The sequence below is a fragment of the Culex quinquefasciatus genome, chromosome 2, assembly GCF_015732765.1.
Source record: "Culex quinquefasciatus strain JHB chromosome 2, VPISU_Cqui_1.0_pri_paternal, whole genome shotgun sequence".
NCBI classification, from domain to species: domain Eukaryota; kingdom Metazoa; phylum Arthropoda; class Insecta; order Diptera; family Culicidae; genus Culex; species Culex quinquefasciatus.
This window is the reverse complement of record NC_051862.1, coordinates 20022864-20049919: the sequence shown is the minus strand read 5'-3', so window position 1 is coordinate 20049919 and position 27056 is coordinate 20022864. Positions and strand designations below refer to the sequence as shown.

General features: G+C 38.7%; 1 protein-coding gene across 1 annotated transcript in view; it reads right to left on the bottom strand.

The window, feature by feature from the left end:
- LOC6051490 (protein O-mannosyl-transferase Tmtc3) overlaps nt 1-27056 on the bottom strand; it is a 471860-nt gene that overhangs the window by 67696 nt on the left and 377108 nt on the right. The window contains exon 7 of the mRNA XM_038251901.1: nt 12255-12510. Within this exon, the coding sequence (XP_038107829.1) occupies nt 12255-12510 (256 nt within the window). The remainder of the gene's footprint in view (nt 1-12254; nt 12511-27056) is intronic.

Sequence of the window (27056 nt, the reverse complement as noted above, 5' to 3'; positions counted from 1 at the left end):
AAAACGGACCTCGGATTCGTGATCAGGGACAAAAGTTACCCCTTAGGACAAAGTTTCACGCAAATCGAAGAGGGGTCGGGGCAACTTTTCCCGATTTCGTGTGAGTTGGCGGAGAATTACCCTGATATTGTTCTTTGGTACATCTTCATCTTTTTTTAAAGTGGTTTTTTTATCAGAAAATATATAATATTACTTCCTTTCGTGTGTCATTAATTTCTTTCAACCCTTATAAAGGTAATATTACATCATCCTTGAGGTAATATTAAACCATCAAATTTTACAAAAAATATCGTAGTTTTTAAAGTCATTGCTAATTTAGTTATTGTCTTCCCCCACTCAAATAAAAAAATAAAAACAGATTTGAAAAAATCATTTGTGCCAAAAATTAAAATTGAACTTGAATGTTGGAAAAACTTGTAAATTAGTTAGTTAATTTCTGAGTTTTTGGTCATGTTAGGTACTTTTGGGCTTTTAAAAAGCATACATTTGGGAACCAGAGATACGGAAAAGATGTTTAACTACGGGATTTTTTCGTTCATTGATATTATAAAAATGTTGCCTCTGACGCAGTCGGCTTGGATCCGATCCCAGACGGTCCCGGTGGCATTTTCGTGACGAGATTTGTCTGACCACGCCTTCCGTTGGACTAACAATCCAAAGGTCGTCCGTTCGAATCCCGGGGTGGATGGAAGCCTAGGTGTAAAAAGAGGTTTGCAGTTGCCTCAACAACCAAACCTTCGGACACCTAGTTTCGAGTAGGAATCTCGCAATCGAGAATGCCAAGGCAATATTGTAGAGCGAATTATACGATTTTGATTTTTATTAAAATGTTGACAGTAATACAACTTTAACAGATGTTTTCAATTCAAAAGCATGAATATTGGCTTCATGTATCAAATCTAGGTTTTTTGCCACACCCTGTCCGGAGCCAATGGACAAAACCCAAAAAATTGTACTTGTCTAATGTGTAATTTAGAAATGCATCAGAATCCTTAGAAATTGATTTTTATTAAAAAAAATCTATTTAATACCAGAAGATTGACTTGATTTGGCCCATGTTTTTTTTACCTTGCATTTGAAAAAAACTTGCTTAAACTTGTTCATAACAAGAATTTTATAACTTTCCAGAATTCAAACCAGACTTTCCAAGCACTTTAAACTTCCCTTTCCCTAAGAAAAAAAAACTCGCCCAAACCCGCATAAATCCCGTCTCTAATTTTCGTGATAAGTTTGTGTATTTCTACTGGGGGAGGACGGATAACAAATGGCACCAACGGATGAAAGTTGGTCAACCCGGCGCCCCTCTCGCCCAAAAAGGACAGCTAAAAAAAAGCGAGACAAATTTGCGCGGGGATTTTCAAGTGGAAACAACCATAACCAGCGAGAGCATATCTCCAGCTTGCCACCCACCCTCAAAACAGGGACCAACAACAACAAATGGGAACAAATTTACATTAGCTCTGCGGGCCAACTTTAGGACCCCCCAAACCAACAGAGCAGTCAACAGCAGCAGCTCCCCAGCTCGGTGTGCGGATTGTGGCTCCGAGATTAAACGGGAATAAACTCCCCGAGCTGCTGATGGGGCTGCTGGTTGAGGGGGGGGAAAGTTGGATGAAAATAAAGTTTACTTGTTCGCAAGTTGAGTGGGGGGTTGAGTCGGAGAAAAAAAAAAACCAAGTCAGCTGACGAAAAATGAGCTGCTCAGGTGACCCGAGGAAGATTTTTGAAATTGTACTAATTTTTGACTTTTTGACATGAATTAGTTAAATATGTTTAAAAAATGTAAATTATTTTTTGATTCATATTTTTAAAAAAATTTCATTTTAACTTTTTTAAAGCGGCAATAAAAGATTCTCTGCTCGGGACTTGGTCAAGGTTTTGCTAAAATGGAAATCCACTGCACTTATGGGATAAGGGGATCGCATAAAGAACCTGGTGCAGCCACTACTGAAGCTGCGGATAAACTTAATGTTGCAGTTCTGCAGAAAAAAAAGCAATGCAGCTGTATAGAAAAACCATGAAAAAGCTCACCCATGAGAGTACTCATTATGAACTGGACAAACAGAGGGGTGATTGCACTCCTTATTTTCTGCTGAAAATTTAAGAACATGAATTTAATTTGGTGTTCCTTCCAGGAAACTTTCGCGGAAACCTCAATTTAAACCAAATGTCAACCATATTGATTACGTTGCAAAATGCCCCCTCTTCACTTACTAACCTATTCATGAAGAAGGCAAAATGCCTACGAAGACATCGTCATCCCTCGGGGAAATCGATATTATAATCCATCATTTGAATAAATTGAAAACTCCACCGTTTTCGTTACCGACAAGCCTTTAAGCTGATCCGGGGAGAGAGCAACCCTCGCCAAAATTGCCCTACATCTGCCCCAGCTGAGCTGGCACCATCAGGCCCAACTTTTCAATCATATTTCACTTAATTGACTTGAGCTGCCACATTTTGTTTGCTTGTTGTTGGGAGAGAGGCCTGGGACCGGGTTCTTGTCGAGGATCACGTCTTCAATATGAATATTATACGCAAAATGGAGTCTGCGGACGTTCACCGTGATTGAATCGTGACTGTGACACCTAGATGGCGTCACCCTACTCTGCTGTTACAGGAAGGATTCTATAGCAGGGAAAGACAACAAAAAAGATGAAATAAAAAACTAACTTAATCCACCTATGTGGTTGGTGCCTTCCTCACTCTTTTCCAACAATGGGTGATATGTGATATGATGGGTTTGGACACAAATTTCGTCTAATTTCGTTAAGTTCCGGAATACAAAAAAAAACACACATATCACTCAAGGGCTCATAAGTTGCATCATAAGTGGTCAGAACTCGAGATAGGGTTGCCAGATCATCAATGTTTTAGACTCGGCCTTTCAATTATCTTACCAACGATGGGTCGGATGATGGATCCGGACATTGTTAACATACATTTAAGTGAGATCCGGCTACAAAAAAAGTGCATAAATCTAACTTATGTTGTCAGAACTCGAGACAAGGTTGCCAGATCTTCAATATTTTAGACTCCTTAAAAAGGTCTTTCGATTACCCAACCAACGATGGGTCAGATGATGGATCCGGACATTGTTTACATACATTTAAGTGAGATCCGGCTACAAAAAAAGTGCATAAATATCACTTAAGTGGTCAGAACTCGAGACAGGGTTGCCAGATTATCAATGTTGTAGACTCGTTGGAAAGGTCTTTCGATTACCTTATCAACGATGGGTCGGATGATGGATCCGGACATTGTTTACATACATTTAAGTGAGTTCCAGCTACAAAAAAGTACATAAATATCACTTAAGTGGTCAGAACTCGAGACAGGGTTGCCAGATTTTCAATGTTTTATACTCGTTGGAAAGGTCTTTTGACTACCTAACCAACGATGGGTCGGATTATGGATCCGGACATTGTTTACATACATTTAAGTGAGATCCGGCTACAAAAAAAGTGCATAAATATCACTTAAGTGGTCAGCACTCGAGACAGGGTTGCCAGATTATCAATGTTTTAGGCTCGTTGGAAAAGTCTTTTGACTACCTAACCAACGATGGGTCGGATTATGGATCCGGACATTGTTTACATACATTTAAGTGAGATCCGGCTACAAAAAAAGTGCATAAATATCACTTAAGTGGTCAGAACTCGAGACAGGGTTGCCAGATTATCAATGTTTTATACTCGTTGGAAAGGTCTTTTGATTACCTAACCAACGATGGGTCAGATGATGGATCCGGACATTGTTTACATACATTTAAGTGAGTTCCAGCTACAAAAAAGTACATAAATATCACTTAAGTGGTCAGAACTCAAGACAGGAATGCCAGATCTTCAATGTTTTATACTCGTTGGAAAGGTCTTTTGATTACCTAACCAACGATGGGTTGGATAATGGATCCGGACATTGTTTACATACATTTAAGTGAGATCCGGCTACAAAAAAAGTGCATAAATATCACTTAAGTGGTCAGAACTCGAGACAGGGTTGCCAGATTATCAATGTTTTATACTCGTTGGAAAGGTCTTTTGATTACCTAACCAACGATGGGTCAGATGATGGATCCGGACATTGTTTACATACATTTAAGTGAGTTCCAGCTACAAAAAAGTACATAAATATCACTTAAGTGGTCAGAACTCAAGACAGGAATGCCAGATCTTCAATGTTTTATACTCGTTGGAAAGGTCTTTCAATTACCTAACTAACGATGTATAGCATGATGATGTTTGGTTCAGTTTACTGCCATTTATTCAACTTCTGAAAATATGCGAAAACACATTTTTATACATAACTTTTGAACTACTTATCGAAACTTCAAGCAATTCAATAGCACCGTATGGGACCCTAAACCAAGTCGAATGCGACTGGTTTGGTCAAAATCGGTTCAGCCAGTGCTGAGAAAACTGCGTGACATTATTGGTCACATACACACACACATACACACACACATACACACACACATACACACAGACATTTGTTCAGTTTTCAATTCTGAGTCGATATGTATACATCAAGGTGGGTTTTCGAGCTTAAAATAAAAAGTTCAATTTTGGAACAGGATTATAGCCTTACCTCAGTGAGGAAGGCAAAACCTTTTGTATTTAAAAAGAAAGGTTTTTATAACAGCATTTTTTTTCAAACAAAAATTTAGTAGTTCTTTATGATTTTGCATTTAATTCAAGATTCAAGATGGTAGAGATTTTGTCCATGCACTCCAAATGTCAAAAGAAGCCATTTTGATTTCATACAATTTTGAGGGATGGTCATACAAACTGAGCAAGTGAATATTAGAACATCTGTATCTTAAGAAGGACTTTCTGATTGATTTTGGTGTCTTCGGCAAAGTTGTTGGGTAAGGACTATTTAAAAAAAATAGTCATGCGAAAAAAAAAAACATTCTCGATTTTTTTAATGACTCTTAGATACTAAAAGTTGAATTTCCTAAATACGCGTTGTTTTATTTTCGATTTCTTATAAGTTTGAAAGAAGCTAGAGGTGGGCAAAAAAAAGAGCGAGCCGCTCAAAGAGCCGGTTCTCTAAAAAGAGCGAACGAACCATGGCTCACAAAAAAAGAACCGCGGTTCTTTTTTAAACTCTGGTCTTTGGAAAGAACCGTTCCAAGATAAAATGATTTTTAAACTTGTTATAAATATAATTAATCGAATTTCGAACAAATTGCATCACAAAATTTGTTTTTAAAATTGAAAATGCAATTCTCAATCCCACAATTTATTTTTAAATTTAATCCCAAAATAGCATTGCTGCCAAACACCACTTTAAAGTTTTCAAACTTATTCTCAGTTTCCTACTTTTCTTTGAAATTCCAAAAGTAAATGATTTTCTAAACAAAATAAAAAAAGCTTTTCTTTAAATAACTGATCGTACATTAAAGTATTATCCGAATATAAATTTAAGAATTTAAAAATTGCATGGCTTGTAAAATATTACCAAAAATCTACTAAAAAGCTGAGAGATTATGGAAAAAAATCTCTTGCCTGATTTATGTTCAGTGTCTGTCTATAGACTTCATCGATTAAATCAAAATTTAGAAAAGAGTTCGCAAAATCACACAATTCTTAAAAATAACCTTTTAATCAAAATTTTGAAAAATAGCGAAAGAGCCGTTCAAAAGAGCGGCTCTTTTTAGTGAGCGAACGAAAATGAGCGGCTCCTAAAAAAGAGCGGTTTTGCCCACCTCTAAAAGAAGCTAAACATTGCATCTTGCGCTTGAGTGTACCCGGGCAGACGGTAATAACAACCTTCATGCCATTTTAATAACAAATATTGTTAAAATAACAAAAAGTGTTATGGAATTTTCTTAAAAAAATCATTTTTGCATAAAAGTTTTATTACAGTTTTTGTTATCATAACAAAATTTGTTATTGGTCTGATATTGGTTGATAGCCAAAACAACTTTGGAATAACATTTTTTGTTATGGAAGAATACCTCCAACTGTTATTGGGATGATCGGATTAGTTGTTAAAATAACAAAATATAATAACAAAGATTTGTTTTAAGAATAACTAAAAATGTTATTAGTCTGTTATTACAATAACAATCCAATAACAAAAAATCATAACGACGAATAACAATTCTCGTTATAAATAACATAAAATGTTATTGGCCTAGTATTTTAGAATATTAAAAAATGTTATTCCCACGTTATTTCCGTCTGGTCGGGTAGAGTGCTGAAAAATCGGGATCGGAGTTATGACTTTTTCTCCCTAATCTCGATAGGCTGAGAAAAATGTTCAACACATATTTCTTAACAAAATTTGAAACCATTGAAAAATGTGTTTTTCTCAGTGATACTCATTCAGCCCTTATTTTTCAGTTGACGATATCCCGGATACATTTGGATCGTTTTTGTGATTTTGTTTTGCTTTTTTCAATGATTTTAGCTGTGAAAATTCAAAATTAGTCATTCTATTTGAAAGCATCCAAAATAAATGTTTTTCGAGAAAAATTAGCAAAACGTTTTTTTTTTTTTTTTTTTTTTTTGAATTAGTTGGGTGGTGACGCGCGGTCAATTATATGGCATTGTGTGTGAAAAGAAGAGAATTTTATTTCGTGTTTCATCCTGGTTGGCTTGCCCACAAGCAGAAGAAAATCAGTTCAATTAGTTGGGTGGTGACGCGCGGTCAATTATGTGGCATTGTGTGTGAAAAGAAGAGAATTTTATTTCGTGTTTCATCCTGGTTGGCTTGCCCACAAGCAGAAGAAAATCAGTTCAATTAGTTGGGTGGTGACGCGCGGTCAATTATGTGGCATTGTGTGTGAAAAGAAAAGAATTTTATTTCGTGTTTCATCCTGGTTGGCTTGCCCACAAGCAGAAGAAAATCAGTTCAATTAGTTGGGTGGTGACGCGCGGTCAATTATGTGGCATTGTGTGTGAAAAGAAAAGAATTTTATTTCGTGTTTCATCCTGGTTGGCTTGCCCACAAGCAGAAGAAAATCAGTTCAATTAGTTGGGTGGTGACGCGCGGTCAATTATGTGGCATTGTGTGTGAAAAGAAGAGAATTTTATTTCGTGTTTCATCCTGATTGGCTTGCTCAAGTCCTTCCTACATCATCGTTGATCGGGAGGCACGACGTCGTGTGAATTGTTGCATTAAAATAAGTTTAAGTATTACTGTAAATGACTGTAAAAAAGTCCTTCCTATATCATCAATGTCGTCTGGGTAATCGTGATGAAAAATTACATTTATTCAGTATTTAAATAGCTGTGCGCGAGTGTTTTGGTGTGCTAATTAGAAAGACCTTCCCATAGCATCGTTGCTCGGAAGGCTCGCCGACGGGTTTGTTATGAAAGTCCTCCCCATAGCATCGTAGCTCGGGAGGCATCGAAAAGCCAATACCTTATCCTACTAACCCAAAAAAAAATAATCACGTGATGCTTGAAGGAGATGCTGTGGATTCAACGGTCTCAAGCGGTATCAACAAGTATATAGCGAAAAACTATGTGCTTGATGAGTCTGCAACTTCAACTATCGGACTAACATTCCTCCCTTTTGTTGAACTGCAGGCTTCTTGGGAGGGCGCCGGTATTGACTAATAAAGTCGGGGTCTTCAGGGGTTAAACAGTGAACGGATGGTTGGCTCCCACTGATCATTTTTGATTCATTGTTTAACTTCAGCTGATCTGTCTATAACGGAGTAGCAGCTCATTGGCAGTCAACCATGCTCATGCTCATGCTCATGCTCATGCTCAAAAACTAGCAAAACGTTTTTTAATACTGAAATTTTCATAATTCGCAATAAGGATATCAAACGTCGCAAAAAATTTCATAGATTTGCACTGTATGGCTAATTTCAGAGTAAATTCTAATATTTTCAATAAATGCCCCTTCAAAGTTACTGAAGAAGTAGCTTCAACAAATTTTGAAAAATATATTTATTATCAAATCGTTAATGAATAGGATTTTTTTTAAATACATCAATAAAAATTAGTTAGAATCGGAGAACGGACTGCATTATTGGATGCTTTGGACAAATCACAATAAAAACAGCAAAAATTGGTGTCTAGGTTACAAGTTTTAAGTGTTATTGAAGTAGAAATCATCAATATCTTCAGATTTAAAGGCATTTTTAGTAGAACAATTTTATAAGTGAACTTCAAAAAAAAACAAAACAAAAAAAACAAAGATGAGTCATGCTCAAAAATGTGTTTTGGGGGCAACCAAAATTTTTATTTTCAATGAAAAAACAATTTCTAATGAATTATTAAGCTTGAATCTTTTTATTAATTTGAACTAAAAAAAATATGAATTTCATTAAACGTTACCTTACTTTCGTTAAATAATCTTTATCTGTATTTTTTTCAAATCTAAAGTTTTTTTAAAAGGACCTATAAGCTTTTGTCTTTCATATGTTTATAGGACCCTAACTCTGGAAATGAAACATTAGTAATGATAAATTTTGCTTAAATAATTGAATTTGCTTACTTTTAGGCTGAAATTTGTATGTAATATAGTCGAAAAAAAAAATAACAAATTTCAGCGAATATTTTTTCTTAAAGGACGATTGTAATAAATGAAAAAAAAAAAACGTACATGAACAATGTGTGACCCAACCCACTACATGTTTTAAAAATATTCATCATGAGAAAAGTCTTATCTATAACTATAATTTCTATAACTTTGGGCAGAGTCGAAGGACATAAATTACAAGCAAAAATATATGTATTATTATGTTCATATATCACATTTTTTATAAGCTACAAAAATTATGTTTTTTAAAGCAAGAAATGTATATTGGTCATTCCACCTGAAGTGTGCAGGAACAAATGCAAATTTGAAAATTACCATCCCCGATTCTGCCCAAGTTTAGCAGGGCTGTTGAGACTATCAAAACATGCAAAAATCCCCAGTAGAATCCATTTCCGAGATCAAAATTATGATGGATTTATTTTTTCCGAGATCAAAATTTGGATTGATTTATTTACACCCCAACTTATTTTTTTTTATTTGACCTCATCATCGTATTCCCCGATCAATTTTACATAAGAATCACTTATCGACAGAAATGAATATGTTTCGTTACCGAGATATCGATTTTTTTTTTATTTTTTTTTCGAGCTGGACTATTCGTTTATGAAGCAGGGTTGCCAGGTTGGCTTTGAGGAGAAATGATTGAATAAAAGTAAACAAATCGGCAGTGCACTTCCTTCATTTAGGCTCCCTACCCTCAAAATCAGCCTCTCAAATTCGGCATTTGGACCGTGATTGACAGAAGGCTTAATATTGTGCGCCCCGCTTTTGGTACTCGGCGGATTCCAGCTTTTACGATGCCCTTCAAAAGTGAAGATTGACAGCTGGTGGCGCCAAACTAATCAACCGTCTCCCGTGAAAGCGTCTGCCGGTGAATAATTCACGTGAGATGTATGTCCGGACATCAATCGGCGACGACGACGGTCAGCAGAGCAGGTTCACCGAATTAATGAAAGGCCGTTCCGGCCGAGTCGAATTGCGTTCGGTAATCAAGTTGATGAGAGCATTTATTACAGTCTCGGGAACGGGGCTGCTGGCGCTGGCCTAGCCTGGCAGCACTGACTGACGTAAGAGTAATGAGTTGGAATGATCGGTTTCCGATGAGATTTCAACGGGAAAATTAAGGGGGGGATTTTTCGTGAGGGGGTTTCGAATTGATCACCTTTGCTCAGGGACAAAGGGTTTTGATAGTAATCACAAAGGGGTTTGCTAAATGACCACTTTGGGAGATTGAAAATGAAACAATTGAGAGTTCAATAATATTATCAAAAATCAAAAATCAAAATCAAATTATTTGCTCTGCAGCATTGCCTTGGCGTTCTTGATTGCGAGATTACTACTCGAAACTAGGTGTCCGAAGGCTTGATTGTTGAGGCAATAGGGGGATGGCGTCGCTATTTTTAAACCGCATTTTCCACTTTTTCACATCGAAACCGACTACTTTATCGACTTCATTTTGCTGGGCGAGATGGGAAGCCGTCTATTTTTAGACGATGACTCAGCACTTTTCCACTCTTGCACATAAAAAAACCAGATGGCAGCACGATGTAACGCCACGTCCCTATTGCAAACCTTTTTTTGCACCTTTGCTTCCGGGATTCAAACTGACGACTTTTGGATTGTTAGCCTACCAGCGACTCCACCGAGCCAGGACCCAGGGAGACGATTCCTACTCCTGGACTGAGCTAACGACCTAACTCTCTAGGTTAGACCGGGGCCAACATTTACTTCCCCAACCGACGGAAGACGTGAACAGACAAACCTCGTCGCGAAAAATGCCACCGGAACCGTCTGGGATCGAACCCAGGCCGACTGGGTGAGAGGCAATCACGCTTACCCCTACACCACGGTCCCCGGCTCTATAATATTATGTAATATGATATTTAATCACCTCGATGTCATCTAAAACAAATTTAAATCAATCGAAGTCGTCGTTTCTGGACAAATTTAATTTTAACAACATTTTAGGCCAAAGGTAACATAAGCAAGTAATAATAATATCACAATACTATTAATTCTTTGGGAAACTATCGTGTGTTTGTGAGTAAATTAAGAGATCATATCAGGCAAATGATAGCAAATACAGGCCAGACTTCATTATCCGAAGTTTCGATTATCCAAAGTTCGATTATTTGACGGTTTGTTTAAGAGTTCGGATAATCAAATCATGAGAAAAATAGTTTTTTTTCGTATTTTTTTATTTTCTTGCTTTTAAATCAAAACGACACCATTTTAGTCAAATTTTAATTGTTGTTAGTTGAGATTCCCAAATGCATTTTTTTAATCGCCATTTTGGCCGCCATCTTGGATTAAGAAATTCTTAATCATATTAAAATTGTTTAGTTGCCATTAACTAACTTTAGCTCAACAGTCACAAATAAGACAACGAAAAAAAAGTGTTTTGGTGATTCGATTATTCAGAATTAAATTTTGCGAGGCCTTCCAATAATCGAGTCTGGACTCTATCAAAATATTATAGTTGGAAGAAAAATCTAGTTTTATAATTGTGATACGTTCTCTAGGTAACCATTTCCCTGGAAACTTATCCTCACAGTGTACCGTTTTTTTTCAAAGTTATTTTTGATTATTAAAAGTTATCATACATTCGTTGTTTGAAAATATAAAAAAATCGTATTATTATTTTAATAAACAAGGTGGTCAAACTCTAACGTCTCCGAAAAATTTGATTAAAGGTTGTTCAAACACTTTAAGAAATTTTACAAAAAAAAACTTCGTTAAAACATATCATAGAAAATTACACAGCAATACTCTAGTAAGGCGTGTAAAAGGCCTGAGTGTAGGTAAATCAAATATCGAATAATTGTATGAAATTTCATGTAATATTACGCCCTAAAATATGTTGCCTATAATTATGCAAACCATTATTGACTGAGCGCTAATCCTTCCCACTCTTCAACGGTCTGATAGCCGTGTGGGCTAAGGCGTAGTACTCTCTGTGAGTAAAATCCAATAGCAAAACATAAAGTTATTTAAGGGTACACAGCAATTAAGATTGTCTTCTTATTCTAAAATTGTTGAACTTACGGACTCCATCCTCAAATAATTTGATTATTAAAAATGACAAACTTTGTTGTAAATATTTATGGAAATTGTAGCTTAGGGGATAAATAAAAAAATATGGCGATAGTTTTTGTTGTTTTGAATATACTAAAATGTCTGTAACAAAATTCTGGGTGCAAAAGCTTTAGTTGATGTGCACGGTTAAAGTTTGGTTCGGTTAATAACATTTTATGTAATTTATAACAAGAATTGTTATTCGTCGTTATGATTTTTTTGTTATTGGATTGTTATTGTAATAACAGACTAATAACATTTTTAGTTATTCTTCAAACTAATCTTTGTTATTATATTTTGTTATTTTAACAACTAATCCGATCATCCCAATAACATTTGGAGGTATTCTTCCTATCAACCAATATCAGACCAATAATAAATTTTGTTATGATAACAAAAACTGTTATAAAACTCTTATGCAAAAATGGATTTTTAAAGAAAATTCCATAACACTCTTTGTTATTTTAACAATATTTGTTATTAAAATGGCATGAAGTTTGTTATTACCGTCTGCCCGGGATTACAGAAGTCTGACGATGGAGTTCATGTTTGTTTTTAGTGTGTATGTATTAAAAAAAATGTCTTGAGATCAAAAATGTGTTGAGTGTACAGCAGTTCTTACAAATATTAAAATTGATTTTTCAATAAAAACAAACATAGCCAAATCAACTCACCATCACAATAACGGCCGCCTTCTGCCGATCGACCTGCACGAACGCCATCCACACGAGCACCCCGAGCAGACTGTACGCGGCCAGCGTCGTCAGGTTGCGCACGTCCCCAAAGCTCTCCACCAGCGGGACGGTGCCCATGGTCCAGTCGCAGCACAGGTCACATGGGAACAGCAGCAGCCACAGGTTCACCGAGGCCAGGTAGTTGTACGAGAGTTGGCGCGTGGGCGTCGGCGACACCGAGGCCGGATTGTCGAACCTGAGGGGGGAGGGGAAAGAACAGGAAAATCGTAAAAATTGGCTCGTAAAAAAGCTGGGTGGACTTGATTGACTGTAGTGAATGGTTGCGGGGGGGAAACTATGCTTTCCATGGAGGTTCAAATTTAGTTCCAATTTGGGAACGAACAGGATCGTAAAACCCGAAGGAGGAAATGTCCCTTTTGGTGGCACAGTTGGAAATTTGTATTCAAATATTTCCTCAATTTTTAGAAAGAACATTACTGTTGAGAATAGAAACATAATTTGAAAAAGAACACAGCTTGTTATCACACCAAAATCTTGCAGTTTGAAGTTAATAAAAATAAGTTTTGTTGGGTATTAACAAATTGTGTTATTATTAAAACAAACAATCTGTGTTGGTTTTGAAATAAACGATTTGTGTTATAACAAACTGTGTTTTTAAATTGAACAATCGGTTTTACTTATGAAAAACAAACATTCCCACTCAAGTTCCCACTGTCCGATTCCGCACAGATTGACCCAACAATTGCTTCCGATAACCTCCACTAAAACTTCCTCGGGTCATATTATCGATGGTAAAATTATTCCTGCCCGAGGAAATGAAATTAGATATTTTATTGCAATACGATAACTTTGGACGTAGTTGGAGTTGGACGGAGGAAAGCTGTTGCTATTTCTAAGAGGAGGTTTAGTACACTTTGGGGTTGGTTCAAAAGTGGGGGGAAATATGGAATAAGTTGTCGTCTTGCAGTCAACGTGACAAAACGCGACATGTGGGTGACGTTTTATGGCTCCGATGGTGGTGGCTTGGTGGTGCCCGAACATTTTATGATCTCTGTGTTGTGAGCTAAAATTTGTAAGTAAAATTGAGTGCAGGTCAAAAGTCAAAGAATTGTGGTATGAATTTTTGGATTCACAGAGTACTCAAAACCAATTTTAATTTGAAAAGAGATTCCAATCATTTCAATCAAATTTAAATACAAAACAAAAAAATGTGCAGCCTTTCAAAACACTTTATAATAAACACATTTCCAATTTTGAAATTTCAGCTTTTTTAAACAAAGTTGTTTTTGAGAAGAGAATCAATAGATGTTGTTTGCTTTTTAAACAAAGTTGTTTTTGAGAAGAGAATCAATAGATGTTTGGCAATTACAATTCTATTCAATTTTCAACTCGTTTGAATTTTAATCCATCATCGACAAGTCTACAGCTAAAATTGATTAAATGTCATGCTCCCAGAATTGCAGACCCGTGCCAAATTTGTTTGATCTACGAACTGTTCAAATTGCATGAAAATAAAATTTCGAACCGTGATTAAAACCAGCCTCATAACATATTTCCACTTTGAAGCTCGCTCCCGCCAAACCCGCCAATCAAAACATATTGATTTCTACGCCAACAAAAATATTAATCCTGAGTGAATAGAGCGCCCCACCCCGCAGAAGGCGCACCATTTCCAATTACGGTGTCATTTTCAGCGCAAGCAAGTCCCACCATATACAAACATATTAAACTACAGACGACCTCGCCCGCCGCCGCCCTCAGACACGTGTGCCATAATACGAAATTGATTGGAAATATCGTTTTATTGGCGGCAACATTATGCTCTCCGCGCGCCAGCAGCACCAGTTAAGTAAAGTAACATATTTTTCGCCGATTTTCCGAGCGTCCCTTTTCTGGTGGGGTGTTTTTTATAAATACCGATTAGTATCTTTTTTGAAAAAGAACAAAATTTGTTAAATGTTCTGCAAATGTTTAAATTTTTGATTTGATGTTCTCAGTTAAAAGAAATCTGTAGAGAATTTCGCTCAAAAAAAAAAAAAACAAAATTTGTTATCATTAACAAATTATGTTTTTATAATGCAACAGATTAACAAATTGTGTTTTAAAAGTGTCGGATGTTTCCATTCGGGTATCATTGTGGTGGCAAAATTTAATGTGCGTTCGGGTTCACATAATGTATCGACAACTCAGACAAATGCTCCAGTTTGTGTGCGTCGAGACACTTGAGTAATAGCTATTACTTCTTCTCGATTCCATCCCATGTTGAGACAGCGAATTTCATCTCACTTTAAAAGCAGTGGCAGGAGTATTTGACTGTGACATCGTTACAACTTTGAATCAGATTCACACTGCAACCCACTGCAACAATTCTTTAAAAAATACACAAAAAATTGTTTGTGCGCAGTTTTAACAGTCAAATTAACAAGCTATGTTCTGTTTAAGAATTCCAGCGCTTCTCAGCGAAACAAAGTCCCATCTGTTGATGGCTCTTTTCCCAATACCCATATAGAACATGGTTTTCCTCGTTTGCAATACCAAGAAAAGGATAAAGTTGGCGTAAGGAAGGAGTCAACCCCCCCCCCCCCCCCCGTTGGGGTTGTGGGGACCAAGAAAATTATGAACCTTTATGGTAGTTTTATGACGTGAGCTGCGTCGAGGTCGTCACAGAGTTGACTTTTGCGTTCTCTGCTACTTCCAGAAAGTGCACAAAAGCCATAAAATAGCACAACCGATGGCAGATCGGGCGTCATGTTGGCACAAAGTTGATGACTTTGTTCACCCCATCCTCTGCAGTTTTAGGGGGAAGCTGGAGTGGGAATTCTATGTAATGGGAGTAGTGTATGTGGGTCCTATTGGAATAGTTGAGGGATGGGAGTGCATTTCTGTAAGGATTGATTGAACCAATTTCGTAGAAATTATGTTGAATGAGAGAAATATTAATAAACTTTCCAAAAAGTTATACCTATAACATTTCTTTAAAATTTCACTCGAATTCCAACCAAATCACTTCAAGTGTAAATCCAACTCACCCACTAATGATGTCAAAATTTTCGCCTCATCATCATCAATTCCGGCAGCTCAAATCGACCGTTCGAAACTTCACCACCACAGCAAATTAACCCCACCGATTTCGGTGACACCCCAAACATTCATCAACCATTCATTAGGCCAAATAGTTGCCAGTTTAAGCGTTGTTTACCCTTCACACAACGCAACTTCGAACGGAATGTAAACTGTGACCAGCTCGATTCCGACCCACCGATTTTCCCTCCCCGTGAAACAAACAACACCCCCCCTGGCGTCAGACCCTCGGGGGAAGAAGCAACAAATGGTGGTTCTGAAACGAGTTTCATGCCAAATAAAAATTCCATCAAACTTTTGCCGGGGTGGCGAAGGCGGCGACAAAAATTCGGCAGCAAGCCTTTTTTTTGCCTTCACTAAATCGATTACTTGTTTTTGGCTGGCGTCGGCAAAAGCTCCAACATTCTTGCGATGAATTCCGCACTGACTTGTGGTTTTTACTTCGGTTGGAAAAAAGCTTTAAAGTGGCGAAATTTGACTTTGAATATTCCTAAGCAAGTTGCATCAGCGACGCATAAACTAAATTTCAAGAAGTGCACGTTGCCTAACCAAAGGCGCATTCCAACTTCAACTCAAGCTTTTGTCTTAAATTGAATCTCCCTCCTAGGTGACTCAATCTGCCCGGGGTAGCCTTTCAAGAACAACAATTGGCCAACCCAAAGGAGGACAGTTTTTTGTTGGAAATTCCACCATCTGACCCAGAGACACCCGACGGAACGATGAAGGATACACGATGACGAACCCACGCTGGGTGGGTTTCGAACGAACGACGATGTCAGCAGCCGACAACAAGTAGTATTTTTGACGAGATTTCATTACCAGAGTTTGAGTTGAAGTTGGTGAGGGGGCGTCTTAGGATTGTTGATTGACTCAAATTGGACCATCGAAGAGGTTATTTGGAAGGGATTTTTAGAGGCAGAGCAACGTTTGTTGGGTCTTTAGCAAAAAAAAAATATTTTTTTTTGGTAGTTTCCCGGGCAAGTAAGAATAACAGGGAGAGTACCAGTGCAATAACAAATCAGCAATTATCCCCAATTCTTTTATTGAATTTTACTTATGGAATCGATCCATGAATAATAGTTTGATAACAAGTTATGTTAACATAACAAAGTTTGTTATTAAATGTTCTTGTCCCGTAGATTAAGTTATAACATATTGTGTTATCATAACAAAGTTTGTTATTGATTGAAATTTATGAATGAAATCTAATATCACTTAACGTTATTTCGATCATGTTTTGTTATCCGTTTGTTTTGATTTTGATGTTATTGGTTTGTTATTACAAGAAAATATAATAACAATATCAGTTATTTGTAGTACGATTCCCTGATATAATCGGAGTTATTACCCGAGCAGACGGAAATAACTTGAGAATAATTTTTTTTTACATTTGAAAATACTAGTCCAATAACATTTTATGTTATTTAGATTTTTTATTCGTCGTTATGAATTTCTTGGATTGACATTTTTAGTTATTCTTCGAACAAATCTTTGTGATTATTTATTGTTGAAGGTATTCTTCCATAACAAAAAATGTCATTCCAAAGTTTTTGGCGTTCAACCAATATCAGAATAATAATAAATTTTGTTATAATAACATAAACTGTTTTTAAACCATTATGCAAAATTTGATTTTTCAGGAAGATTCCATAACACTTTTTGTTATTTTAACAATATTTCTTATTTAAATGGCATGAATTTTGTTATTACCGTCTGCCCGGGTAAAACTGCTAATCTGGGTATTTCAATAGCATGTCAAAACCTTGGTTATACAGGTTTTGATCTTCTCGTGCTATTATGAGTTATGAAATCGTATCAAAAATTGATATTATTGAGTTATTTCCACCTGATCGGGTTGGAACAATTTAAAAAAGGAGCAGGTGGTTATGTTACACATAACCAATATGACAAAGAACTTTGTAAGAAGCTTTCGAGTTCGTGGCGCTGTCGAAATGACATTTTTAGCATGTCCACTATCAAAAACACTTCGATACAGACTGCTTATTCTAGTCGTATTAGATGGGACTCCAAGTTGGTCCTCGGACAATGGCTTTTAAACAGGTGTTTACAGAATAAATTACTGTTGAGCTTATCTCAAGTTCCTCAGTTCAGTTTCAGTTCAGTTTTTTTCCTTGCCTCAAGAAGAGCAACAAGGCCATTTTCTCTGAATATTAATACCTAATTGTTTTGCGATATTTGTTGACATATAACCTCGACTTCCGGGGTCTACGACAAGAGGGCCGGCTGGCAGCAGCGGCAACCCTAATGGGCATTTAAAGCAATTAAATTCTGCTCCATTCGAAGCGGCTGTCAAACCCACATTCCTTGGCGCACTCCGATGACCTAGGAAGGTCATCCATCGGTTATCAGAGAAGGGAAATTCCCTGCGAGTTACCCATCGAAACTGAAAAATAACCCCTCTTTATTAGCAAAAGTCAGCAAGTCACGGCCCGTGAATAACTTTGGGCGAACCTTTTCTGAAAGAAAATGGTCGAACATTGTTCTGGGACACTTTGAGATGAAGGATTAGTTGGATGAACTATTCCAAAACTTTAAACAGAACTGGGAGATTCTTTTTCAATGTGAATCTCTTTAAAGGCGTTAGGTTTTTCCATAACTAAGTGTTCAATGGATTCAATAAGCGAAATACGACGAAGGTTCTCCGAAGGACCCATGTCAAAAATATCCCCGGAATGTATAATTTATGCTGTAACGAACACGCTTTGGCCGATCCCGTGCAACAGCAGCTGAAGGAGATAGATGACTGCTGTTGCTGTCGGGGTGGAATTTTCTTCTCCAAGGTAGAATTTGGTTATTGGATCCGCTCGAACCATCGCAAGAGTCTTTGCTGAAAACAGTAAACCACTTTCCGAATACTCGGTTCAGTTGATTAGAGTAAACCACTTCAACTCGCATCGCGGAGTGCTAAAACAAATCGCCTTTTGGAAATCAACGAGAAGGTTACGTACGGAGCTGTCAGAAGCACGCACACGGTGCAGGGTCATGGACCTTCCTTATGCTTCTTGGATCAAGTTGGCTTGACCTCGCGTTACTGGCACGGATCCATCACTGTAACCAATATGGATCTCCCCCCCCCCCCTCTCCCCTCAGGGAGGTAGTCACTACTGCAAATCACAAATTCATCCACCTTCGCGCGTCTCCCGTTTCGACAGGTTCGGTAAATGGATTTGGATTTGGGTTTTTGCTCAAGCCCGTGAAATCTACATTCGTACAACCCCGTTGCAACAACCCCATAATCCCTGCATTGCGTCTGTTCCGAGGGTGCGTTCCACCAACAGCAACCGACTACCATGTCCGTAACTGGTCCGAACAAGCGTTGCCCGAAAGCACATTGTCCTGGGCCTGTCGTGTCCTGGCCTACGAGAGTACGACTAGAGAGTTAGTTGTTGCCTGTCTGGCGTGTGCATAAATCGAAGTCCAGAGGCAACCTAAAGAGTTGTAGGTTTGGGAACGTCCTCCACACACACATATATCTCGGACCTGCCCTCTCTCTCGAGTGGGTATGTGTTGTAGTCCATAAACAACTTCAGCTGTGATACCCGCTGGGAGTGACTACACCACCCACGGTACACAAATTCACGGGAGCCACAATGGCTGGAAGAAGTATGCACCAGCTTTGAGCTGCTTCTGGGGTCTACTGGTTCTGTTTGGACTGTACGCGATGGAGATGATAACATTTTAAGGTTAAAATCGTTGAAAGTAGTTGTAACAGAGAAATAAACAAATGAGATCCGCAGAGCGACGAATCAACAACAACTCAACAACTCAACAACTCAACAACTCAACAACTCAACAACTCAACAACTCAACAACTCAACAACTCAACAACTCAACAACTCAACAACTCAACAACTCAACAACTCAACAACTCAACAACTCAACAACTCAACAACTCAACAACTCAACAACTCAACAACTCAACAACTCAACAACTCAAAAACTTCACAAAATCAACAAAATCAATACAGTGATGGATCAACACAATCAACAAAATCAACAAAATCAACAAAATCAACAAAATCAACAAAATCAACAAAATCAACAAAATCAACAAAATCAACAAAATCAACAAAATCAACAAAATCAACAAAATCAACAAAATCAACAAAATCAACAAAATCAACAAAATCAACAAAATCAACAAAATCAACAAAATCAACAAAATCAACAAAATCAACAAAATCAACAAAATCAACAAAATCAACAAAATCAACAAAATCAACAAAATCAACAAAATCAACAAAATCAACAAAATCAACAAAATCAACAAAATCAACAAAATCAACAAAATCAACAAAATCAACAAAATCAACAAAATCAACAAAATTGACAAAATTGACAAAATTGACAAAATCAACAAAATCAACAAAATCAACAAAATCAACAAAATCAACAAAATCAACAAAATCAACAAAATCAACAAAATCAACAAAATCAACAAAATCAACAAAATCAACAAAATCAACAAAATCAACAAAATCAACAAAATCAACAAAATCAACAAAATCAACAAAATTGACAAAATTGACAAAATTGACAAAATTGACAAAATTGACAAAATTGGCAAAATTGACAAAATTGACAAAATTGAAAAAAATGACAAAATTGACAAAATTGACAAAATTGACAAAATTGACAAAATTGACAAAATTGACAAAATTGACAAAATTGACAAAATTGACAAAATTGACAAAATTGACAAAATTGACAAAATTGACAAAATTGACAAAATTGACAAAATTGACAAAATTGACAAAATTGACAAAATTGACAAAATTGACAAAATTGACAAAATTGACAAAATTGACAAAATTGACAAAATTGACAAAATTGACAAAATTGACAAAATTGACAAAATTGACAAAATTGACAAAATTGACAAAATTGACAAAATTGACAAAATTGACAAAATTGACAAAATTGACAAAATTGACAAAATTGACAAAATTGACAAAATTGACAAAATTGACAAAATTGACAAAATTGACAAAATTGACAAAATTGACAAAATTGACAGAATTGACAAAATTGACAAAATTGACAAAATTGGCAAAATTGACAACATTATCAAATCAAGCCCATTCCCGCAGGGTGCACCCACCCAGGTCAATGTTAAACCTGGCTCCACCGACCACTCCTGGGCGTGTCTGTTTCTGACAACCGGGCAGGCAGCAGAATTTAATTAGGATTATGGTCAATGGTCGAGCAACTAACTCCGTTTTGGCCACCCTTCCCAAAGGCAGTTTGAAGAGCGGCCATCATGCACATCTGCAACTACAGCTCCCCGATCCCTGCAGAGGACGCCCCACGTGTGCGGCACCCGCCGGGGTGGTCTGGTGTATTGTTTTTGTTGTTGAACAGGAACCCACTATCGAATGACGACGACGACCTGGTGTTCGTATGTAAACTGTCTGCTGATATCCGGAAGGGGCTACAGACGCAACGTAACGGACACACCTTCTCTCGAGTTGTCTGCCGTTCCGGAGGATGGACCCGAGGTGAAATGGACACGGATTGTTCCGGCCGTCACTCCGGGAGGATGCGATGTGTGCGTGAGAAATGAAGTGCTTCTCCTACAGGGAGGTGAGTGTTTTGTTCTACACCGAAACGGTGGCCGTCCGGCTGGACTGAGTGGGGTTTGGAGGGAGATAATTAATCAGTGCTTGGAGGTTCATCTGGGAAATTGACCTCTGAAGAGAGTGAAGATTTTGGAATCGATTAAGAGGGTTAAATTTAAGGTTTATTCATCACCCACACCCAGGGCCTCGTGGCGCGGTGGTTAGCGGCTTCGGGTGCCGATCCCTAAGTTGCTATGGGGCGCAGGTTCGATTCCCGCCTCATCCTCCTAGCCTTCTATCGGATGGGGAAGTAAAACGTCGGTCCATTTGTGGTTTTGGGTGACACCCACACATAACCTTCGGACGCGTGCAGAAACTTGCAACAGAGACCACAAAAGACCCGGAATTCGTTAAAGTGGATTGCTTTTTTTTACCCAAATAGAAAACAACTTGTTTTTTTTTGTATAATGAAAGTTTATTGGATTCCTCAATATGTAGTCACTTGTGTGCTGTCTTGTGGCACGTCCTATCTTTTTACAGCAGATGTGGCACAAGACAGCAAACAAGTGACGATATGTATAATTATTTAAAATGCGTTTTCACTGATCCACTCCAAAAAAGCAGATATTCTCGTGAAAATTGAAAATTTCCATTCTACAAGCTCACATGAATTTGTGGACAGCCCAACCAAGTATGAAACTCCTTCATATTTTTCATTTCCTATGTACCTATGTGTTTTAGTCCAAATTAGTTGATCTCCGGGAGCTACGCAAAATGCAGGTTCATAGGGACTATTCGTGCATAACTGAGATTTTTGAATCAAATAAGAGTAAGTCCGTTGACAGTCCGAGCTGTACCAAGGATGGGTAGTTTTAGGACCGTTTAGGACCGGCACTGAACAAAATAAAATCGTATTAAAAATCAACCAAATAAAAAGTATAATTTCTAAAACATTACCAGCAAATTGATTTACGCCCAGAATGATCGGCGTGTGAGTCATGTTAGTCCAGAGACAAATCGGTGTTATGTTATGATCTCTTCTCAAGGGATTCTTCAGTTTGATCAGAGCAATGTCGTTGGTACGATCTGTCATGTTAAATTCGGGATGTTTCAAAACCGAGTCCACTTCAAACTGAAATCCAGAAATTAAATGCTCTACAATGAAAAGTTCATTGTCTCGAAGACAGTATAGTGTTAAGCACTATATCAAATAATGTATTTCGGACGAAAGTTAGAACCTCGTATAACCCGAACTCTTACAAGCGTCCTATTCGGACGAAGGTCTTTTATTGATTGGTCGGGTGTTGTATGCGTTGCGATCAGCCTACAAGCCAATCGAAGTTGCAGAGTGTGCCATAGAAGATAACACATATAAAGAAGTACGATCGTGTCTTTTTAATCGGCGTCTCTGCTTCCTACAGTGTAGGGAAGTTTGGGGCGTATGGGTCGCCACAATACTCCCCTTAGATTTTCCAATATTGCCGGGAAATCTCACTTGTCGGCCTGATCTGGTTCTGTAGGAACTCTGCTCTGAGGATGCTGTAGTAGGTTCAGCTTGGCTGGTATTAGTGGTTCTGAATGCAGGTTTTAAGGATTTGGGTTCAGATAAACTGGTTTGAGGATTGGGTTCAGATGTACTGGATTTAGGTTTGGGTTCAGATTGACTGGGTTGAGTTTTTCTTGGTTCAGATGTTCTGGAAGGTTCGGATGACCCGGAAGTTTTGGGTTGAGCATGTGCTCGAATTGGTTCGTCTTCAGCTTGCGTGAAAGCTGCCTTTAGACGGTCGACGGAAATGGGGACTGTTTGCCGTTTATTTCGACTATGAAAACTTTTCCTTTTCGGCGTATCACTTTGTGAGGTCCGGTATACGGTTGTGTGAGTGGAGGCTTGATGGCTCCAACTCTCACAAACACGTGACTGCAGGTATCTAACTCCTTCTGCACAAATGTTGTTCCCTTCGAGTGGTTCGATGTTGGGGTAGGACGTAACTTTTCCATTGTTGCCCTCAAGTCAGTCACGAACTCTGGCGTAGGTGATTTCGGTTCTTCTGCTGCAAAAAAATTACCGGGTAAGCGCAACGATGTTCCGTAGACGAGATCAGCAGCTGTTGCTTGCAGGTCTTCTTTCAACGATGCACGCATTCCGAGAAGTACGAGTGGAAGTACTTCAGTCCAGTTCGTAGTTTGGTAGCACATGATTGCTGCTTTAGCGTGGCGGTGAACTCGCTCAATTTGGCCGTTTGCTTGTGGATGATAAGGTGTTGTTCTCAGATGGGTAATTCCTAGCATCTGTGTGAGTGTTCTAAACAATTCGGACTCAAATTGTCGTCCAAGGTCTGTTGTCACGGTAGTTGGTACACCATATCTGGCGATCCAACCAGCGACGAAAGCGCGAGCGACGGTTTGTGCGGTCATGTTTGGTATCGGAATGATCTCCGGCCACCTAGTAAACTTGTCGATCAGCGTTAGACAGTAACAGTTACCTTCGGAAGGTGGTAATGGTCCGATCAGATCCATGTGGACGTGCGAAAAGCGACTGTCTGGGGTGGCGATCTGTACCACCGGTGAGTGATTGTTTCGATGGACCTTCGACTTTTGACAGGGAATGCAATTTTTGACGAATTCCTTACAATCTCGTCGCAAGTTTGGCCACACGTAACGCTCCGTAACGAGGGCCGATGTTGCTCGTACACCAGGGTGGGATACACTATGAAGTTTCCGGATAATGCTGCGTCGAAGCTGTGCGGGTACAAATGGACGAATTGTTCCAGTTGAAACATCGCAATAGATTGGAATTTTCGAGATCGGCGAATTGAGTGCCTTGAGGTTCAGCGTGGTGCTGGCAGGGGGTTCTTCAAAAGGTTTTAAGTTCCGGATCGGTTTTCTGTTGTTCTGCCATCAGGTCGAAATCAATAGAATCGGTAGAAATGATCGAATCAATACGACTCAACATGTCCGCGACTTTATTATCGTCACCAGGCACATGACGCACGTCGGTCGAATACTCGCTGATGAAACAAAGTCTGCGTAGTTGAGTAGGGTTAGCTCTTTCTGGCCGCTGTTTGAATGCTGTTGTGAGAGGTTTGTGATCGGTATAGATGCAAAAATCGCGAGCTTCCAAAACATCTTTGAAATGTTTTATCGCTTCGTATATTCCTAGCAGTTCTCGATCGTATGTGCTGGTTTTCCGTTCGCTCTCGCTTAACTTCTTTGAGAAGAATGCGAGGGGACAAGGGCCGTTGTCGGTGATCTGGTGAAGAACGGCGCCGATGGCTGTGCTTGAAGCATCAGTCTCCAAGGCGAGTTTCGCATTTGGTGATGGATGGGCAAGGATTGCACAATTTGCTAGGTCCTGCTTGCATTTTTCAAACGCTGCACTAGTTTCTGTGTTCCACTGGAGAGGAGTGTTGTCATTTCTTATGTTGCCTTGGATCATCGAGTGCAGAACTTGCTGATGAACAGCAGCGTGCGAGATGAAACGACGATAAAAATTTATACTTCCAAGGAAACGCTTGAGCTGCTTGGCCACGATGGGTCGTGGAAAGTCCATGATCGCTTTCACTTTGTCCGGCTTTGGTTTAATTCCTTCTGCAGTGATGAGATGTCCCAGGAATTCGACGTTCGGGAGACCGATTTGACACTTGCCGGCATTGATGGTGAGACCATTTTGCCTCAACCGTTCGAATACCGTACGAAGGTGATCCTTATGTTGCTCAATATTGACAGACGCGATACAGAGATCATCGACATAAGGAAAACAAATTCTAGATCTCCGAGAATGCCATGCAGGTGTCTCTGTAAGGTTTGACCTGCGTTTCTAAGTCCGAATGTCATGTATTTAAACTCGAAAAGGCCGAAAGGAGTTGTAATGGCGGTTTTTGGAATGTCTTCCGGCGCGACAGGGATCTGATGATACGCGCGTTGCAAATCGATACATGAAAAAATCTTTTTGTCATGTAAAATATTCGAAAAATCTTGTATGTGTGGTACAGGATACCGATCGGGAACAGTGATAGCGTTTAGATTCCTATAATCACCACACGGTCGCCATTTCCCGTTCGATTTTCTCACCATATGTAGAGGGCTAGCCCAGCAACTTTTTGAAGGCTGACAAATGCCCTGCTCTAACAAAAAATTGAATTCTGCTTTGGCCTCGTTTAGTTTGTCAATGGGCAATCTTCGTGGGCGGCAAAACACGGGCTGTCCAGTGGTTATGATCTGATGCATGATGTTTGCATTAGTGGGCTTATGGTTCATATCAAGTATGGTTAAGTCTTGATATTCTTTTAGAATTTCAGCGAATGGCGAATTTGTGTCGAACGTTTTAATCGAAGGTTCGGACACGGCGTTGATGTTACAAATTTCCAACTTAGTCGTGTTGTCGATCAACTTGCTTCGACGAAGGTCCACCAATAAATCGTAATGTTTTAAAAATCTGCGCCGATGATGGGACTCTTGACGTCAGCAATAGTGAAAATCCAAACAAAAGGACGGCGAAAACCTAAATCGACGGTCAAACGCTTCGTACCATAAGTTTGGATAGGGCTACCGTTAGCTGCAAAAGTTGGTGTAATTTCGCTACATTAAGTAAATCTTTCGATGTGGGCGGAATTATTGAAATGTCTGCGCCGGTATCGATAAGAAATCGGTTTGACGATTTTTGATCGTGGATATGAATACGTTGAATGCTAACGGGTTGATAGTTCAGATCTTTGCTGGTTAAATTAGTTTGTAAAGGTTCACTAAATGTGGTATTTTTTGAGAATTTTGGTTCACTTGAAGTGGTTTTCTTCGCTTGAACAAGTTCACTCCAGGTGGGTTGTCTTAACTTTGATGATTGATAAGGTTCACCAAAGGTGGTTGATTGAATTGACTTTGGTTCACTGAATGTGGATTTGTTTAATCGATATTGTCGATCAAGTTTCATCGAGAGGGAATGTTTGGATTCGCTAAATTTTTTAAGTTCACTTAAAGTGGTATGATTACTTTGAAAAGGTTCACATAAAGTGGAAATTTTTGGTTTGCTTGAGCAGGGTTCACTTGTTGTGGATGAAAAAATTGATTCTTTGGGTTCGCAAATGGCGGAATTGTTAAGATTAATGGGTTCGCATTCAGCGGATGACTTACCGTACGGCTTACTAGGAATTAATTTTGTTGAGGCCGTGCGTAGACCTCGTTCTTCTCCCCGAAAAAAATGCACGGGACATCGGGATTGCCGCCTTTCTGCTTCTCGCACTTTTGAGCCTGAACACCATGCCGATAGTGAAACCAGCAAATCCAACGACGCTTGGGTTTCATTGTTGAGCGGCCATGACGACGCTCGAGCTCCCGGGAACGATTACGCAGCACTTCATCTAAACGGTGGGACAACTCTTCAACCCGCTCGGACAGGGTTTGCTGTCTACGCTCCGAGGGATTAACCGGAGAACGACTCCTGGATCTTCTACGTGAACTTGAAACTTCCCCCACCCGGCGTTCAAGCACATTTATTTGTTCTATGGCCGACATAGATTGCGATTGAACACTACCGAATGCCATCGAACCATTTTCACCAGCAACACATGGTTTTTCGACAACGAACTTTACTCTTCGAGCGCTGCGATCGAAACTCTTTTCGACACGAATCACAGCACTTCTGATCGAAGGCCTTGGCATTTTAATTAAAAATAAAGCTAATCAACACGACAAAATTAAACGCGATGAGATCACTTATTTAATAATTGCACTGGTTCACTTTTAGTGGATTTATTACGCAACTCGCGTGGGTTCGCAAATAGCGGGACAAAAGAATATTCGCGATGGCGGCTTTTTTTTTTTTGGTTGTTGCACGGTTTCACAAAGCTCACAACAGTTCACTTTGTGGGCAAATTCGCGTACGCGGGAATAATTAAACGATTGGGGTCACCAGTTATAGTGTTAAGCACTATATCAAATAATGTATTTCGGACGAAAGTTAGAACCTCGTATAACCCGAACTCTTACAAGCGTCCTATTCGGACGAAGGTCTTTTATTGATTGGTCGGGTGTTGTATGCGTTGCGATCAGCCTACAAGCCAATCGAAGTTGCAGAGTGTGCCATAGAAGATAACACATATAAAGAAGTACGATCGTGTCTTTTTAA